This window comes from Myodes glareolus, chromosome 26 (assembly GCF_982192425.1).
Source record: "Myodes glareolus chromosome 26, mMyoGla1.1, whole genome shotgun sequence".
Taxonomy (NCBI): domain Eukaryota; kingdom Metazoa; phylum Chordata; class Mammalia; order Rodentia; family Cricetidae; genus Myodes; species Myodes glareolus.
In genome coordinates, this window is record NC_142051.1 from 24,798,679 (window position 1) to 24,817,573 (window position 18,895).

The following is an 18,895-nucleotide window of genomic DNA, read 5'->3' on the forward strand; positions in this document are numbered from 1 at the left end:
ATGACTGTCCCTTGAGGTTGGGATTATTGTAAACCATTTCCATACTACAGATGAGAAAAATGAAGTCATAGAGAGAGAAGGCCATCTGTCCAGCACACAGTGGAGACTGAAAAGTATTTAGGTGTTTCAGAACTCAAATTTAATTGTTTTACTTAATAAGGACTTGCTGCTATTCAACATATTATATTCAAATGTAATATGTCATGGAGAAAGAAATGATAAAATAAAACTGAAGCTAATTTGAAAACATGATAGTGCACAAATAAAATAGAAATAGAACATTCAAAATTGCAAGTGAAGAAGAGTTCACATGAAGCACACAGATTTTGATAGCATTTTATGAATTCTAAAGATAAATAAATGTATTTTATTTTAAATTTATGACATGTAAATTTTATATGTTAAAATGTCTACAAAAATGATGGCTTTCAATTCATCTCCATCAAATAAACAAAGAAAGAAGTATCAACCACAACAGTCATACATATAGGAAAAGATAGATAATCAACTCAACCAGCTATCTTTGGCTTTATAACTTTTACTTCATAAAAAAAAAGGTAGCAAGCTTAATGGATACATTGCGAACATGCAGCTTGATTCAAAATAGAGTGTATGCTCTTTGAGGTAACCATATGCTTTCTTTAAATATTGAGACTTTCACTAAATATCTATGAGCATTTTTCCCTAAGAAGTTCAATTATGTGCTTAAGAAACTCATAGAAAAATGACAACATAAAGATTCATAGCTATAATAGATGTTGAATAGTTATTGTGACACAGGTAATAGCAATTTTTATGATTTCAACAAGAATGTTAATGTTTTTCATTTGGTGTGTGCCATGATTTTTCTAGTGCCCTTTTCATGGTTCAAAATACTCATATTGCATTATCTCTCCTATAAATCAAAGGTCTTGACTGAATCATTTTTATTATGTTCATTTATTTACTGTTGGGCCAAAATTATTTCAGGGCTTGTACCATGAGGCCTATAGGACAGAAAAAAAAGCCTGGCTCTAGGTTGAGTGAGGATGAGACAGCAAAAACTAGGTGGATGCCCCTCCAGCCACGGGAGCGTTTGGCTGCCTCTCATTGACTGGAGGTACCCTCACATCACAGGATGTCGCTTACCCTTTGTAAGTGGACACTCACAGTAATAAACTGAGTTTCTGCTTTGACTCAATTCCCAATTGCATCTGATTGTCCTGTGCTATGAGGCTGGATTTTCGTGGGGCTGCCGGAATGGGCTGATAGCCACTCACATTTCCCTGGGGAATAAGGAAGCTCAAGAAGCCTAGCCATTTACCATTTGTCTGTCTGTCTGTGAGTCCACACATGACACAGCAAACCTAGGGAGGGCAGAGAATAATTTACAATAGTCGGTTCACTTCTTCCCTCTTTATGTTGAGTCTGTAAATGATAATAATGACATTATACCTTAATATTTGTTTATTTTGAAAATGTGACATACTGACTAGACATAGTAAGTGAAACTATATTAATGAAATATCAGGGGACAGTACAATATTCTAGACTTATTACTGCATTTGAAATATTAAAAACATTCTCCTATCTTTTGCTTAGGTTGCGTAAAACTATTGCTACCATCATTGGGACCTGTATTGCTTCATTCACTTATATTTTCTCAACTATTTATATTTAATACTTTACTGATATTTACTTTTATCACAATATATAGCAAAATAATTAAAGTAGAGAATTACTTAATAGTTCAAATAGTCATCAGGTTATTTTATCTTTAAAACAATCCTGAACAACAACAGTAAAGCCACCGCTAGCAGTAGATTCACCGACCCAAATTTCAAGATATGGAGTAACATCATAGAACTGACTTAAAATGGACTCATGGATCAATGTAATAAAATCGACAACCCTCATGCAGTCTCACATTTCCACAGATGTCTGACAAAGAGAAGTTGGAAATGCATGTTAACTCATTCACACAGGGAAGGACTTTTTAAACAGGATCCTGGTAGCTGGTAGCGCAGGTATTAATACTAAATATTTAATGAATGGGATCTCACAAAACTACAAAGCTTCTTACAGCAAAGGACCCTACCATTCTAACAAACATGCATACAACAGACTGAAAAGAAAACACAGCAAAACCTTCATATCTGATAGAGGATTAGTATCTAGAATATATAAAAATCTAAGAAAAACATCAAGGAAACAAATAACCTTATTTTTTAAAATGGGGCAAAACTACTTTTATTTTTATCTCACCCTAGTCAGAATGACAAAGAGCCCCCAAAATCAAATGATGTGAAATGCTAACACGAAGGGAAGTATATATTAATTGCTGGAGAGAGTGCAAACTCTTTGCACCACTATGACAATTAGTGTAGAGATTACCTAAAATGCTAGCAATAGATCTACATGACCCAGTTCTACTGTTCTTAGATATATGTAAAGGCCTCTGCATTCTACTACAAAGATACTGGCTCATTCATGTCCACTGTTACCCCAAAATAAAAGGTCTTTGGCCACGAATGGATTAACTCTTTGGAGTTGTTGGATGGTGAGAACCTCCTTACTTTCAATGATTGTAGACTGTGACTCAAACTGTTCATTTTCTGCTAAGCACTTGAAGGTAAAACACCAAAAAAAACCTGAGGCATTGACTATGGGGACCAAGCCAATACCCACCCAGAACTTTCTCCCATTGTGACAAGCATTCATAGGGGTGGAATATGCTATGCACACAATTGGAGGAGAAAGGTCCCCTCAGTCTCACCCACCTATGAACACTGGGAGCTGAAGATATGACTCATCTGGAAAAACATGATCACTATTGCAATAGTGGCAAGAATATCATGAGAGTAAACATCTTTCTCATTGGATTTAAGTCCTTCTGTACAATAAGAAACGCTATCTGACATCATTATTGGGCCAAAATCCCAAGGATGCATAAGTCATCGGTACCAGTAGAGAACCTGCTTTTATTATTTTTTATTATTATTATAATTTTAAAATAATCTTTTCTCATTTTACATAAATCCCAGTTCCCACTCTCTCCCTTCCTCCTGCTTCTCCCACATACCCCTTGAACTCCTCAGAGAGGGTAAAGCTTCCCATGGGAGTCAACAAAGTCTGGTCTATCACTTTGAGGCAGGACCAAGGCTTTCCTCTTATATCTGGGCTGAGAAAGGTATTTCTCCAAAGAGAACTTGTTTCAAAAAGTCAGTTCAAGCACTATAGATAAGTCTTGGTCTCAATGTCAGTGGCTCCACAGACTGTAACTGTCACACAACTGGCACCCACATCCTACTTTGGTCCCATGTAGGTTCACCCATTGTCATTCCAGAGCCAGTGGGTTCGCACTAGCCCCTGTCAGATGTATCTGTGGGTATCCTCATCAAGGTCTTGATTCTTTTGCTCAAAATATCACTCCTCCCTCTCCTTGACTGGACTCGGAGCTTGGTTCAGCATTTAGTTGTGTGTCTTTGCATTTGCTTCCATCAGATACTGGATAAAGGCTCTATAATGACATTAAGGTAGTCATCAATCTGGTAACATGGGAAGGTCAGTTCAGTTACCCTCTCAACTACTGCTTAGGGTCTTATCTGGGGTCATCCTTGTGGATTCTTGAGAATTTTCCTAAATGTGGTAGAATACTACTCGGTGGTAAAAAAATAAAATAAAATAAACTATGACATCTTGAAATTTTCAGGCAAAAGGACAGAACTAGAAAAACCATCCTGAGTAAAGTAACCCAGAAAGACAAACATGGTATGTACTCAATACTTATATTGTTCTAATACATGGCTGTTTTGAAATGACTTTTCATTGTACTCATATAGTAACATGTCTCTCAACTCTATCAGAGATCTTATTGGAGTAGATGGTGATTAACACAGAGACTCACAGCTGTCTACAATACAGAGAATAAATAATGCAGAATTTTCAACTGTAAAGGGGGCATCTATATTTCTACTCCTCTTCCCAATGCCCAGGGTTCGTTCTGCAGAAGTGGTGAAATGATCCAGAAGGGATGGATGACTACAAGGAGACAGTGTTTTCTGGATCCTATGTGGCAACTACACATAAGTTGGCAGCAAGCCTCGTACCTGTGTGCAGCCAAGATAAGCCAAATGCCAGCACTGAGAGCGATGTGAGCATGGAGCCCTATCCCTTAGCTGAGAAGCTGTTTGGAATAGATGCTTAGGAGAGTGAAAGAGTTATGAACTCAAGTGGAAGTTCATGCACTTCAGAATTACATAAGTAGCTCAAATTGGACTTCATAGCCAGAATCAGTGTAAATAAACGTGGTCAGAATCAGTGTAAACTCACCATTTAAACCCAAGTAACTGAGAACTGTTTATTTTTAAGTAAGGTGGATACTATAGTTTTAATGTGAATTTTTCTCCCATAGGCTCTTGACTGAACACTTTAGGGTCCAGCTGGCAGGATTTTGGAGATGATTTTGGCTCCTTTGGGAGGTGCAGACTTGCTGAAAGAAGTGAGCTCCTGCTGGACAAGTCTAGGGATTTTTGTACATCAGCTCCTTCTTCCTGTGACCATCAGGGCTTTTCCTCCTTTCCTGTCTACTGCCCATGTCCTCCTTACAAGGGTAAACAACATCCCCATAAAAATGTGCATCAAAATGGACCTTTTTACAATTAGAGTGCTTTTGCCAGCATGTTGGACATGTTGAAACAAACTAGTCATTTCCGTTTCTAGCATTTTCCAGATTATTTCAAGGAACAGCTTGTCCATCAAGCCTTCTAGTGAAAAGAGAATCATACCGATATTCATGATCATCTTAAGTGACAGATTGCATTGGAGCATCTAAACATACGTATGATCAAACATGAGAATGGGGGACAACATGAAGGGACCATAACATGTTTTGCAGCTGAAGAAAAAGACAGAAAACATCTAGAGAAAGCCCCAGAAAGGGAATGACTAATACAACTTCTTAAATTAGTATCTAGATCAGTCAGACAGTGTGAGTCAAGTCCATGGTTCAAAATATTTTCTACTTATGTTTGAGGTAATTTGAAATTAATTGATGAATAAAAACCTAACATTCTTAAAATCAAAAAATGTAGTTAATTCATTCTTTTAGCATCATGCCACACTGCTTCAATTTGACCTAATATGTACTAGATTATTTATTCCTTAAAATACAAACCTAATGTAAAGCATATTCTTAGTATTTCCTCAATAAGTACACATGTATGAAAAGATTAAAATTACATTGCATCATTGTTAAAATGTGACTCTCTGTACATGGTATGCTATCCAAACACAAAATTGTATTAAGCAACCTAGTTAAATGATGAGATAAAACATATCAAATATAACAAATTTATGACATTTATTTATGAAGGCTTTTCTTTTAAATTTTCCAAAAATGTGACAAATGAGATAAATGAAAGCATAAGATGGAAGGAAACACTAAGTTTTGGTGCCGATGAATTATCTGTAGTCTGTCAATCATGTTTTAAATAAATGCTGATTGGCCAGGCAGGAGGTGTAGGCGGGAAAACCAGACAGGAACTGGAAATGATGCAAGGAGAACAGGAGAATTCCTTCCACTCCTGCCCAGATCACCAAAGCAGCAGGATATGAGCTGCCCCACTGAAAAAAGTACTGAGCCACATGGCTAACATAGATCAGAAAAATGGGTTAATCAAGATGTGAGAGTTAGCCAGTAAGAAGCCTGACCTAATGGGCCAATCAGCATTATAACTTACAGAGTCCTGTGTGTGATTTTTCTCTGGGACTAAACAGCTGGGGGGCCAGACAGAAACCCCCAACAAACAAGCAGGCCCTTCATGTTACAAAGTTTGACATGTGTCACTGTGGTAGTTTGAATGAGAATAGTGCTTGTGTGTGAATATCTGGTCTCCAGTTGGTTGAACCATTTGGGAAGGTTTATAAGGCATTTTTTTTGTTGGAGGAAGTATGTCACTGGGGTGATTTTTGAGGTTTCAAAGGACTTGCACCATTTCCAATGTCTCTCTCTGTTTTTTTAGTTTGTCTTATTTTATCATTTTTCTTTAGATACTTGTGTTTTCTCTCTAAGGAGAGACTGAAGGGTGTGGATCCAGATGGGAGAAGTAGGGAGGAACTGAGAAGAATAGGGGAAAAGGAGACGATACTTTATGAAAAAAAAATCTATATTCAATGAAATTGTTTTTTAAAAGGAGAGTGAGAGGGACTGGCAGAGAATATCCTGTTGAATGATGAGTTTTGAGGCTAATTTTTATGATTTGTAATATGATGGTATTATATAGTCTGTGCTTTTATGACCACTTAGGTTAATTTCAGAAAAACACATAGGAATTTTTTGTTTCATCATCAGTTATTATGGAATTAGAATTAGTCATGGATTTTTTTATAGTTTGTAAAAATATGTCTGCAGTGGCTTTGTAAATAAGTATTCTGCAATCTTGTATGCACTATTTTTAATCTAATAAAGTGTCCATTTAAATATTGTGATTCATGGGAGGGGTGTGAGCTCGCACATACTGCTTAAGTGCAAGGTCTGTTTGCCTGATGTTATGCTTCCAGCCATGGCGGTCATGAATTCATCCACTAAGCTTTAATAAGCTCTTTCTTCTCTAAATTGTCTTGATCATGGAGTCTTGTCACAACAAAATAAAGTAACTAAGACAGTCACTATACATAATGACGTTATCCAAAGTCTTGCTATGACACTATTTTTTCACAGAAAACAGCCACATTATATGGTTGCTTTCTATGAATCCTGTTTCCTTCAGCAACATAATTAAAGTCGCAAATACCCGTTCTAAGATTTAGCTAATGTTCGCTGCTCTTAGTAACATTATCTAGTTTACCACTTCATTGTACCAACTGCTGCTTTATGATGAAGTTTAAATTATAAATTAAGATGTTTTTAAGCGCTAGTAATAACATTGTCACTTGAAAACTCATTAATACAAACTTTCTCAGTTTTTTCATATTGTGTTCTTCTAATCTGTAAATATTTTCAAGTTCCCCATTAATTTTACAAATTGCACTTTTTAATGTAAAACTGTAAAACAAGGCAAAATAATCATGGGAATACAAGAGACCACAGAATGAATTTTTAAAAAAACAAATTTAAAAAACATCATAAATGTAAAAGAAAGCAAGAAGGAGTACATTGAAAAGATGGAAGGAGGAAAGGGAAAGGGACATAATGTAATCATATTATAATTTCAAAAATAAAGGAAAAAATTCAAAAGAATATATTAGTAAATAATATCTAAGAATGCTTTCAAAATGCCTTTAATATTAATTTCAGAAAAACAAATAATTTATAAGCAAAGGAGTTCATGGAATTAAAGATCTTAGAAAATAAATACATTTTAATATGCCAATTCATCTTTTATATTAAGTACTTTAAATTAGGCTAGTGCTCATTTAGAATTCTTTTATAGAAAGAGGAAGAAATGATTGTGAAATACAGGATGTTTATAATTTAAAAAGAATCCCAACCATTAAACCAGGGTGAGGATAATCTTATAGATTTTACTGCTGTTGACATTCTCACTTACTCTCTTCTGCCTACCTCTCTTTTCCACTAAAATCTCTTCTCTCAAAATCTTCTAATTTCATTATGTGTGTATGTTAAATCTATGCATGTATAAACCTAAATGTTACATATGAATGAAAAGAGATGAATTATTTTTCTGAGTCTGGCTAATACCACATGAATGTTTTGTATGATTATATGCAGCTTCATCCATTTTATAAAACAATGCTATGATTACGTTCTTCAAAAATAAGATAGTTTTAATTGCTAGTAAATATTTTATAAATTTTTCTATAGAATTTCAAGATTTTATATGTTCCATTTAATCATGAAGACCTCATGACTAAGCTGTGTAGTTTCCCAAAATTTAATGAGTGCACTCTAAAAACACGTCAATTGCTAATAATTATACATACTTAATGCTGTGACCTATTTATAGACTACTTGACTCATTTCAAAAGACTTAAATATGATTCTATTTAAATTTTGGCAAGTCTTCTTAATTTATATAATACTATGAAAATACATAAGGGAAAGCATGGAACATACTGTGAATGTTTACCATGAAAAAATAGAAAAAGTTTATAATGTATTTTGAAAATGAATTGTGTATCTTAATCAATACACAATGGTAATTTATGTGTATCCTAAAGTTAAAGCCTTTTGTACTTGTGCACTTAACAGAACAATATGCTACCAAGACTTTGGTGTTAGAAAAAACAAAATATGTTTTACAAAACATTAGTATAGTCTTTTTTAAAACTGGGAATTCAGTCAGGTATTTTGTGTGATTAATGAATAGAAGACTCATTCATCCATTTACTCAAAGAGTAGCAGCATCCTCTCTAGACATGCCTTAGTCTATGTGTCAGTAAACAAATATAAAGTTTTATAATAGTGAAGACATATGAAGGAAAAAACAAAATAAGGCAGGCACAGTAACATTAGTATACTCATGGTACCTAAGGAAGAGAAGGGAGAGTTCTGGTGAAAGGCTGATGACAGCCTGGGCAGATTTTTGTCTTAGAAGGATCATACTAAAGTGAACAAAAAACCTAAATGTGGTATAAAATGGTATTAGTACCTGGACATAAATATCAAATGGAAGATTAGGAAAAGATTAGAAAGATGACTTTGTAAGGAAAAACACTTGTTGCCAAGTGTCACTCTGATCCCCCCCTACATTGGACAATGTGAGAAACAAACTTTGCAAGTTCACTTCTTACCTGGTCACACATGTGGTAGCAAACACAGACTATTCACACACACACACACACACACACACACACATCAATAAACATAATTAAAAACTGAAAATAAGAACAGGAGCTTATAGCTTGAATCAGATTCTGAGATGAAATGCAGTGAGGACAATGTACATTTCATTGTGTGTCTGAGAAAAAAAAAACCACACAATTATATCTACTAAAGTTCTTCGATATTTAGGGGAGCACATAACCTGAGACACAGCATGATATTCAAGAAGTTTTGGGGGTGAGAATAAGGAGAAACATGAAAACAAACAAGTATAGAGCCTCAAAGAGTGACAAGTCCGTCTATCTGTTTCTAAGAGTCTCATTCATTCAACCCACTTTATAATGCTTCAGCCACTCCATGAATGAAAACCACTGAGACAGAAACCTCTCCTAAGAGCCAAAGATGTCTTTCTAATCGTCACTCAGTCTACAACTGAATTTCCTACATTGGTTTCTAAACCTAGCCTCCATAACTCTCTCTTTCATTGGAAATATTGGATTGTATGATACTGCCTTGAACTCTCCAGTCTCCTATATTAAAAAGCTCGTACAATTTCATAGAACATATTTCAGAAACACACTACCCGGTTAACATCCTTGCTACCTCTGCTATGGTCTAGAACCTACATATCTTCATTGTCTAATCTCTGGCCCCCTATAGAGTCTATTAATTGCTGTAATTTAAACACCATCTATACCATTCACTGATTTCTGTGTTTAGGCCCAGTGACATGGAGCATCGTTAATACTGAGTTAAGTATTTTACATGCTGAATATTTCATAGTTATGTACTTCATATGTCTTTACGTGCAATTCTAAGACATAAGTATACTAGCAACTTGATAACGAGGAAAACAAACAAAAAAACCAAACATATTTCCAACTAGGAAACTATTCTTAAATATGATATGAGGAGATGCAGTGTAACTAAATACAAGGAGGCAATTAAGAGGGAACTGTGTGGATCATTGGAGATGGGATTAGGAGAGGGGGTGGGGGACACAGCAGGTGTCCTATTGCGGAACTGGAGATGAGATTGGGGGACTGGGTTTGGAGGAGCCAAGGGAGTGGTAAATAGTTGTGGTTAGGTTATCTGCTTCCCTAGCTGAAGTGAACCAAGTATATTTAATTCTTATTTTATATCATCTAGCATTATAATAATTCCCTCCCCCTGACTCATTACTTTATCACTGTCACCAACTCGAGCAACCACTTCCTGGTACTTTCAGTCCATTCCAGCCAGCAAATCCAAACCCATAGTCTCATCCCCAGCTCTGGAGCAAACCACCTGTTTCAGCACCTCACATGCTGCTCCCAGGGACTAAGAAGTTCCTGGTGCGACAGCTTGCTTTCTTCCTTCTTGTGAAATCCCTCAGCCACTCCACCATAGCCCATCCCTATTTCTATCGGTTCCCAATACCTACAACCACATTTTACCTGGAATGCCCAGTGGACACACCTAACAAGGTCCCAGAAGTACTTTCTACTGGCCAATACACAATAACCATACTCTCCTAAGAACCAGAGAGGGCAACAGAAACCAAGGGACAGAATACACCCACCAAAGACAAGAATGTATGTATGTTACACATAATGGTAGATATATTAGAATTTCACTTGCCTTCTCAATGGAGACTCTAAATGCCAGAGGGGTCTGGCCAGATGTTCTTCAAACTCTACATACCACTTATCAAAGTTAAATGAAGATTTCATAAGGAATTTAAACAAACCTATAACCTTTGCTGAAATAGAAGCAGTAATTAAAAGTCTACCAACTAAAGCAAAGCCCAGATGACTTTGCTTAGAATTCTATCAGACTTTCAAAAAAGAATGGATGTTAATACTCTTTAACCTATTCCACAAAAGAGAAACAGGAAGATCATTGCCCAAATTGTTTTAAGAAGCCACAGTTACCCTGATTATCACACTGCATAAAGATCCAACAAAAAAGAGAATTACAGATAAATTTTCCTTTATAAATATAGATGCAAAATGTTTTAATAAAACACTTACAAACCAAATAAAAGAAACATCAATGAAGATAATACACCATGATCAAGGAAGTTTCAGCTCAGATATGCAGGCATGGTTCAACACATAAATCGATAATTTAATCTATCATATAAACTGAAAGACACAAACATGTGAATACCTTATTAGATACAGAAAAGCACTTTGACAAAAATTCACCACACCTTCATGATAAAAGGGGTGGAGCTATTAGAGATTAAAAGGAGTTACACAAAAATAATAGGCAATTTACTGCAAGCATACAGTCAATATAAACAAAAATGGAGAGAGACTCAAAGCAATTCCACCAAAATCAGAAACAAGACATGGCTATCCCCTCTCTCCATACCTATTCAATACCAGCACCAGGATTAGTCTCCATGAGGTTGTTGGCCAAAGGGGTCCCATGGGCATTTAAAAACAACCCAAGCTGATTCCAAACTAAAGATTGCTCTTCCCAAACTGAAGGCAAGCTCCCACTGTTCATTATGATACCTCTATAACTCATTGAACATGGAAAAATACAGCTAGCACCTACATGAAGCCTTCACTCACATGTGCTGGTTATTTTTTGGTACAGCAGGTTCTCTGTGTGGTACCAAAGAAGAAAGAAAATACAAAGCCAGTCAAAAATGCTTTCATATGCAATGCTGTCCTGCCAGCATAAAATACTGTAGTAATGCTGGCACAAAGCTTGTGGAAATAACCAACCAATATCGATTTGACTAAGGCCAATACAAAGATGGAACTCATGTCCAACACTGTATTGGTGAACAAAAACCTGCAACTAGGTAGTATAAAGACCTATGTTCAAAAGCAGAAGCAATACAATGATTTTTGCTATACTCATTGACCAGTGTTTTGCTCAGAACTAATCTTTCCGCACCAGATGGGAAAAATACAGAAACCCACAGCTAGACAACATACAGAGAATTAGAGACTTTGGAATACTCAGCACAATAAAAAAGGATGTCTCCATCTAATTCCTGCCCTCGGGTTCAGGGAATCTCACAGAAGAGGAGGCAGAACAGGCTCAAGAGCCAGCGGTGATGGAGGACATCTAGAAAGAAAAGGCCCTCTAAATCCACATGACTAAGGCACATGTGAATTCAAAGAGACTGTGGCAGCATGCACAGAGCCTGCATGGGTCTTCACCAGGCCTTTTTCATATATAATATGGCTTCCAGTTTAATGTTTTTGTGGGATTCCTGAGTGTGTAAATGAGTGGAGCCAGTCTCTGAGATCCTGGGCTCTTTTTCTATTTTTGCTTTGTTCAATTCCAATATGTTAGTTTTTGTTTTATCTTATATCTTATTTTAAAAATAAATAATTGAAACAGTCAAAAGGAAAATACATTTCTGTGCTCTAAAATGTTAGTATAAAATTATTTGTCTCAGGGTACCTTTGGTGCTGTGTACAGCTGCTACCCCATTAGGAAACAGATAATCTGGGAATGGGTTAAATAAAATATTAAAAATTTGATAAAAATATTAAAGTTTTGCAACACATAATTTAAGCAGGATTTTACTAATTGTTCTTTGCCATATCAACACTCTTTTGGTATGTTTTGTGATTATTTTTTTTTCTGTAAAATATAGCAACCATTGTAGATTGCATGGCTTATTTTGAAAATGAGGTGAATTGTTCTCTGCAGGTCAATTATTATTTAAGGTAATATTGAATATTATAACTACAGAGGAGTACCAAGTCAGAACCTCTACCTAAGAATCATCAAACCCAAAGTCCTAGATCCCCAAATGACAATCAGTTTGTTTGTTTTTTTAACCTTTGGATTTGTGCATTTTGTTTTTCTCTATTTCTTTGCTCTAGTTTTCATTATGGTATTTCTCTTGCCCCACAGATCTATTAGCAGCTGTAAGTATGCTGTGCCTTCCAAGTAAAACAATTCCTTTGCTGATTCTCTCTTTTCATCAGGAATGTGTACAATCAGAAGGTGACGAAAACTCCATTTCTCTCATTTAGCTGAATTTAAGCCAGTGTTACTACATAACCCAGGAGACCTGGACTGTTCCTTTTCTCATGATTGTAGTAAGGTGTGTATGACTTCACTTTTTGTTGTTGTTGTTAATCACACAACTTGTGCAAAGCCTCTTTCACAGGTATCTACAGATACATCTTAAGTTATCAATGAAATGTGTGTGAGCCCAAACACAAAAATAAAGTTGGATTCTCGGGTAACAACGAAATGATAAAATATACAAGAGCTGGCACTTTTCTAAAAACTCAGAATTACCCTATCAAAAGTTGTTTGATTATAAAGATATGTTCTACCCACCAATTACCAATGATATCTCCAGAGTAAGAGTTCTTAAGGCAATCGAGACTTCAAGACTACTCATTTTTACCTCTTACAGATTTCAAATGCAAATCTCATCTCTTAAATATGAAAATACAGTTCAATCAATTTTAAATACTCTATCTTGATGAAGGGTGATATCTACATACATCTTTGGGACTAAGAATCGGTATTAGAATTAGAATCGGAACTTAGAAATGACAATGTTTTAGGAAAGTAGCAATAATAGATTTTCCTCTAAGGGTCCATGACCTTACCAGCCATGAGTAGTTGGCTGGGCTTATGGTACAAGGCACCGATTCACTCCTATTCAGTGATAATTAGACAGCTGTGGGTTACCCCAAAATAAAAGTGCTACTATTATACTGTTGGGACTATCTTGGTGTGTGGTCACTGTTGTGGTTTGTGGGTTTTACAGTTCTGTGTGGCTATTGGTTGCTTTTCTCCCTCAGGAACTTGCTTTTTACTTGCAGGTACTATGAGAGCTAGTTTCCAAGGGGAAAGTTTTTAGTAAGTTCTTGGTCAATTTCTCCACATTCTGTGCCCTAAACGTGATAGCTTCAATAGTAGGGTCTTATCTTCAAGTCCTGTTAGGCAACCAAATTCAAGTACAATAACCCCTCACCTGCCATCAAAGAAATTTCTTTGTATAGCAGTGAGAGATTATGAAAATCCACAAACTGCTTCAAATCCGGAGAACAACTGACTGTGGGGTGCCCAACCACAAGGGATACTTCTCTAAGGTCGCCATTATACTGAGGGCTTAGTGGAAGCAGAGAAAGAAGAGGCTGAATGAGAGATGTGAGTACTACAAGACCATGGTGCCTGCTGCTCCACAACTCCTTCTGGACATGACAAGAAGGATGCACCCATGAAATCCCAGGAGTATAATTTCCCAAACAAGAGCAGAATAATGAAAATTCAAGTTGTCCTTGTGGATGTGGCAAATCTCTGAAGGCTCTGCTATTGGATGAGGTGTGAACAATCAGTGGCTAGGAAGAGGAAAAAAATCTGTCTTTCCCAGGGTTAATTCTCCAATACATTATATAATCCAAAGTGGTCAGCCCTAAGCACTTATACATATGTCCAACATTAACTGGAGTCAGCAAGCTATATAGCTTGTATATATCTATATATATATAGATATATATATATAGAGAGAGATACATACATACATGCATGCGTACAGATCAATAAATTGTAACATTAATAATTAAAGCATAAGCTGCCATGAATTTGAGGAGAAGTTCAAAGGGAACACAGGAGAGTTAGAGGGCAGAGAGAGAGAGTTGGAAATATAAGACTCACGTCTGAAGTTCACAAAAATAAAAAAATTAAACTAAAAATGACTCTAGATTAAACCTAAGGAAAAAACTCTGTAAAGAATGATAAAGACTATAAAGGAAACTGCCCAAATGATTTTGGTTAATTGCGATATAATTACAAGTACATATTAATAAGATAGAAGATTTACTTTGGTCATTCGTGTAACTATTACATATTTAAATAATCTATGTTGATCTTGTTTAGAAAGGCTTAGCATCAAACACATTTTCGTGTATGTACATGAACTATCTTGACCTATTTTCCCTGCTAACATATAGTCATGCTTCATTACCTACCTAAGTATTCAAACACATGAATTATTTCTTGTTTAACAAATCATTACTGCTTACTAAGCAGAGATATGGTTGACATCCGTGTGTTAGAGGCAAGTTAATGAAATGGCCTCACAGATTACACAGAAGTAGACTAGCTTCTTCAGTCGTGGTATGAACAGGAGATGAGATCCAAGGAAGCACGTTTAACAAAGCGCAGAGGAATTCATAAAAACCTTATGGAAAACGACAACCTTTGAGACAAGTTTTTCAGAAAACATCTTTCCAATGTGCAAAGGCAAAAAGAAGACAAGGAAGCACAAGACACGCAATTTTCTGGTAAAGAGAGCTGTGCATTGCATGTGATCTAAGTGACAAGGCCATTTGAGGACAGCATAAGAAAACGGACTTCATCCCCTAAGAAGGGATATGTGAATTAATTTAGCCACAGAAATGAGAGGTTACTCTTTTCATACTGACAGGGATGTGAGTGGTTCTGGTTGTTCTTGTGTATTAGCAGAAAGCCACTCCCACACAGGCTTGACACATAGTCAGAAATGAAAGACACAAATCATTTCTCTGTAGGAGAAATGAGGAAAGCCCATCTCCTGAGGTTAATTTCTTTTGATATGGGAAGTCTGTGGCAAATTTTATTGTGTTTTTTACAATAGCACACAGCTTTAATTTTCAATAAACTATTACAAGGAACTCTGATAAATAAAATATAGAAATGCAGAAGAAAGAACAATTACTGGATGAAAGTTGCTAAGTCTAAGAAATGGGGATATTCATATTGGACACAAGTATTTTAGAATGAATAACCTATTTTGTGCCTAGCCCATCTAGAAGTTTTAAAGAGTACATAGATGCTTATATTTACAAACACACAGTTGGAAGGGACGTAATAAAATTATGCTAAAACATGTTTGTTTGTGTGTATATGTAAACACAAAATTAGAAAAATTAAGTGCATTTTCATGTGTGTATCTAAAGAAAGTATATATAGCATATATATATATATATATATCTTTTATTAAGACATATTTTCCACTTGTGCACATTTGAATATCATAAAGTATTTTGCAATGGTGTATGTAAATATAATAATACCACTATGGTTACATTTGTTTTTAATTTTGGATCTTCTGGGGGCAATACAAGAAACTACACTCCAAGACTTCAGTTTTGACCTAATAAATATAATTTACAAACTGTGTGTTGGCATCCTACAAGTTCCAAAACCTCTGAACAGAAAAATGTAGATAGTTGTATATTCATAGTAACACAAGTGAGAATTCACACATAAAAAAATAATTTAAATTGTGTTAGCTATTTTGCACAAAATGTGTTTGCATGTATATGCATTGAAGCATGAATACATTTTACTAAATTAAAATGCAATGAAAATGAAATCTTGATCCTAGAATGTAGTTACACTTCTCATTGGTCACTCTTTTACCCTTGAAATTATTTAATAAAAATATTTTAAATGGTACTCAAAGTTTGATAACACAAACTTCCAAAAATAATCAGAATGGTTTAGATTCTTAATGAAGAGATGAGACTAAACTTCTATGTTATTCTTGCTGGAGTGTACAAATGTCCCTGCATGTGCTAATTTGTAGTGTCATAATTTTAAGTACGTCATCTTTGAAATCCTAATTCCTTGCACAAGGTTCCTCTCTGAATCATAAGGCACACTTCAATAATAGTTAAATTTGAAGAGTTTAACTAATCTTTTCACATGATACTTTTTTACATATGGTGGGGTTTTTTTACAGAATTTTATTTGATTTTAATTTTTACACTCCCCAAACCAAAGTAAAGATAATGTTTTAGAGGTTGTCACACAAGTAAAAATAAAGATTCAATTCTTCCCTTTGAAACGAAAAATAAAGTTTCACTATGAAACCTTTAGCTCATGCTTTAAGAATTATTTTATCTACCACAAAAGTCCTAAATCACAGCCAAAAGAGAAGCATCCAAAGTTAACACATTTCTTGTTACTGCAAACTTCTAGACCAGATAACATTTTACGTGACAGGAAAATGTCGGAAAAGTGAATTTATATTTGGCATCGTTTATGCTTTATCTGAATATGAAGGCTGATACCTGACTATGCTAACACATCAACAAAACATTTCCTCTGCATTTTCAGAGAAAATCACCTGCTGAGGAAGGTGTCAGTGAGATCTCTACTCAAGGAATTGTAAGGAGCCTGTGTCACGACTGAGCATGTAAGACTCATTGACCCTTCAACTTTGAGACATTGAGGTAGAATTCTGAATGTCAGAAGCCGTCTCCACAGTCAGCTTCAAGTTATTATAAAGAGAGTGTATAGCTCTGTGCACAGAGAAGAGGGGGTAATGCTTCTGTACACAGCCTCAGGGCAGTGGCATTTTGAACACCCACCACAGTGAACAGATCACTAATGCGAAAAGAATCTTCTCGGGAACAACACAGACACACGCTATCAGCAGACATCAGAGAAAAACAGGAGAGGTGAGAAGATTCAAAAAAAGAGGTATAAAGGGAACAGGAGGGAGCAATTGTATCTACTGATTACAATTTGCAAGAGCAGGAAACTTCTAGAAATTCAGTGTTCATTTATACAGAGGTCCCCTCTAACACCCCAATTAGCCTTACTAGATTTTCCCTCGATGTCTTTGTATTGATTCCAGAACAATAATTAAATAGAAGTCTTTTATAGTTTCATAATATAAACCACGCTATGAGAAGAGGCTCATTGTCTCTGTGACTTTAACACAGAATTATAAAGTCAACCTTCATACTAAAAGATACACTTTTGAGGCTTAAAATGAAGAAAAATCTTACTTGGCTTAGAGTTAAGCCTTTTCTACACTGAGAACTGATTCATTCCTGGGCAACTGAGGCATATTTGGCAGGCAACACCTTTGTAATTCCTATAAATCATTTTGACTCTTTGATAACATAGATAAATCTATCCTAATTAGTTTCTACATCGCCCCAAATTGAAAAGCAGAGAAAACATAGCACTTAAGCCTCCCGTAAGAGTGATTGCTTTTGTATCACCCGTAACAAAATTAGATAAACAGCATTATCGAAGGCCATGTTTATAAAAGAGAGCATTCTTTTCTTAGCCGAGGACTTAGTTTTTATAGTTCCATTAATGTCTTTAAATTTTACTCTGTGATAAACAAGGAACAGAACTGCCCCGCATTCTTCCATAAAAGCATTGCAGCTATAAAAATACAGGCACAACCCATCTCTCCAACTTTCTGTGACAGTATTTAAAAATCCCCAGGAAATGCAACATTCACTATTAGTTAGCTTGAATTCACAAAGCTGCCCCCCCTTCCACATTTCAAAACAGATTAAGGTGCATGCAGGTTATCCACTCAGTAGACCCACTTCATAACTTCCACACGTTCCACTCTGTTTTTCAGTATTTCTCTTTATTTAAAGTTTGACTATATATTAACTTCCTAAGTAGTGAAACCATTTAAAGTACACTTACTTGGAAAGTGTAAAACCGGGTCCCATTAGGAAGGTGCACTTTAGGAGAGCCAGAAACAGTGTTCATATCCGAGAAAATCATTTCTGATCACGGAGACCATATAATCCACACGGAGTTACAGAAGCCGAGGCGAGAGCTTAGTGTGCAGATAAATCCGTGCATGCATTGAGGGAGACTACCCGGTAAAAAGCAATCTGCCCCATCCTTCTTGGATACACAGGAATAGCTTTCGAAAGCCTTCTTCCACGTTTGAAATCTAAGCCGAAAGGGTGTCAGCTACCGACCTTTCGTGCAGCTAAGTTCTTTAGAACGTAGAGTGTTTCAAAGAAAAAAATTAAAAACACAGAGGGAAAGAAGCAAGAACCAGCGATAAACGGAGCTTGTGCAGAATCTGGCAGTGCCGTGGACTTGCCCATCTGTTCCCGGTGATAATCACCTCCCTCCACCACAGTCTAGCAGAGTGATTATGCTAAATATCCTGGTTAACCAATAACACACAGTTTCATTTCAGGGAAGCATGCACAGTGCTATTCAGAGGACCTCTTTTGACGAACGCGGAGCTTGACTCACTCGGTGCTGAAAGCTGCGTTTAGTAACTGAAGACTGGGTTTGTAGCACTCTTGCCTTTTTATAATCCTGTCTCTCTGGTACTCCCAGTCTTTTCAGCGGTGTCGGGGATTTTTGTTGTTGTTGTTGTTGTTGTTGTCT

At 36.0% G+C, this 18,895-nt stretch overlaps 1 protein-coding gene across 18 annotated transcripts in view; it reads right to left on the reverse strand.

Moving 5' to 3' along the window:
• The window catches only part of Ppfia2 (PPFI scaffold protein A2), a 405,005-nt gene that overhangs the window by 238,173 nt on the left and 147,937 nt on the right, over positions 1–18,895 (reverse strand). For 5 of the 18 annotated variants that reach the window (XM_085683366.2, XM_048418925.3, XM_048418924.3 and 2 more), the window contains exon 1: positions 18,188–18,638. The exons of 10 other annotated variants lie outside the window; for them this stretch is intronic. In XM_085683366.2, the coding sequence (XP_085539492.2) occupies positions 18,188–18,268 (81 nt within the window). In that variant the 5' untranslated portion in view covers positions 18,269–18,638. Of the gene's footprint in view, positions 1–18,187; positions 18,640–18,895 lie in introns of those variants that run through there. 3 more of the 18 variants (XM_048418922.3, XM_048418920.3, XM_085683365.2) reach the window with 2 other exon arrangements.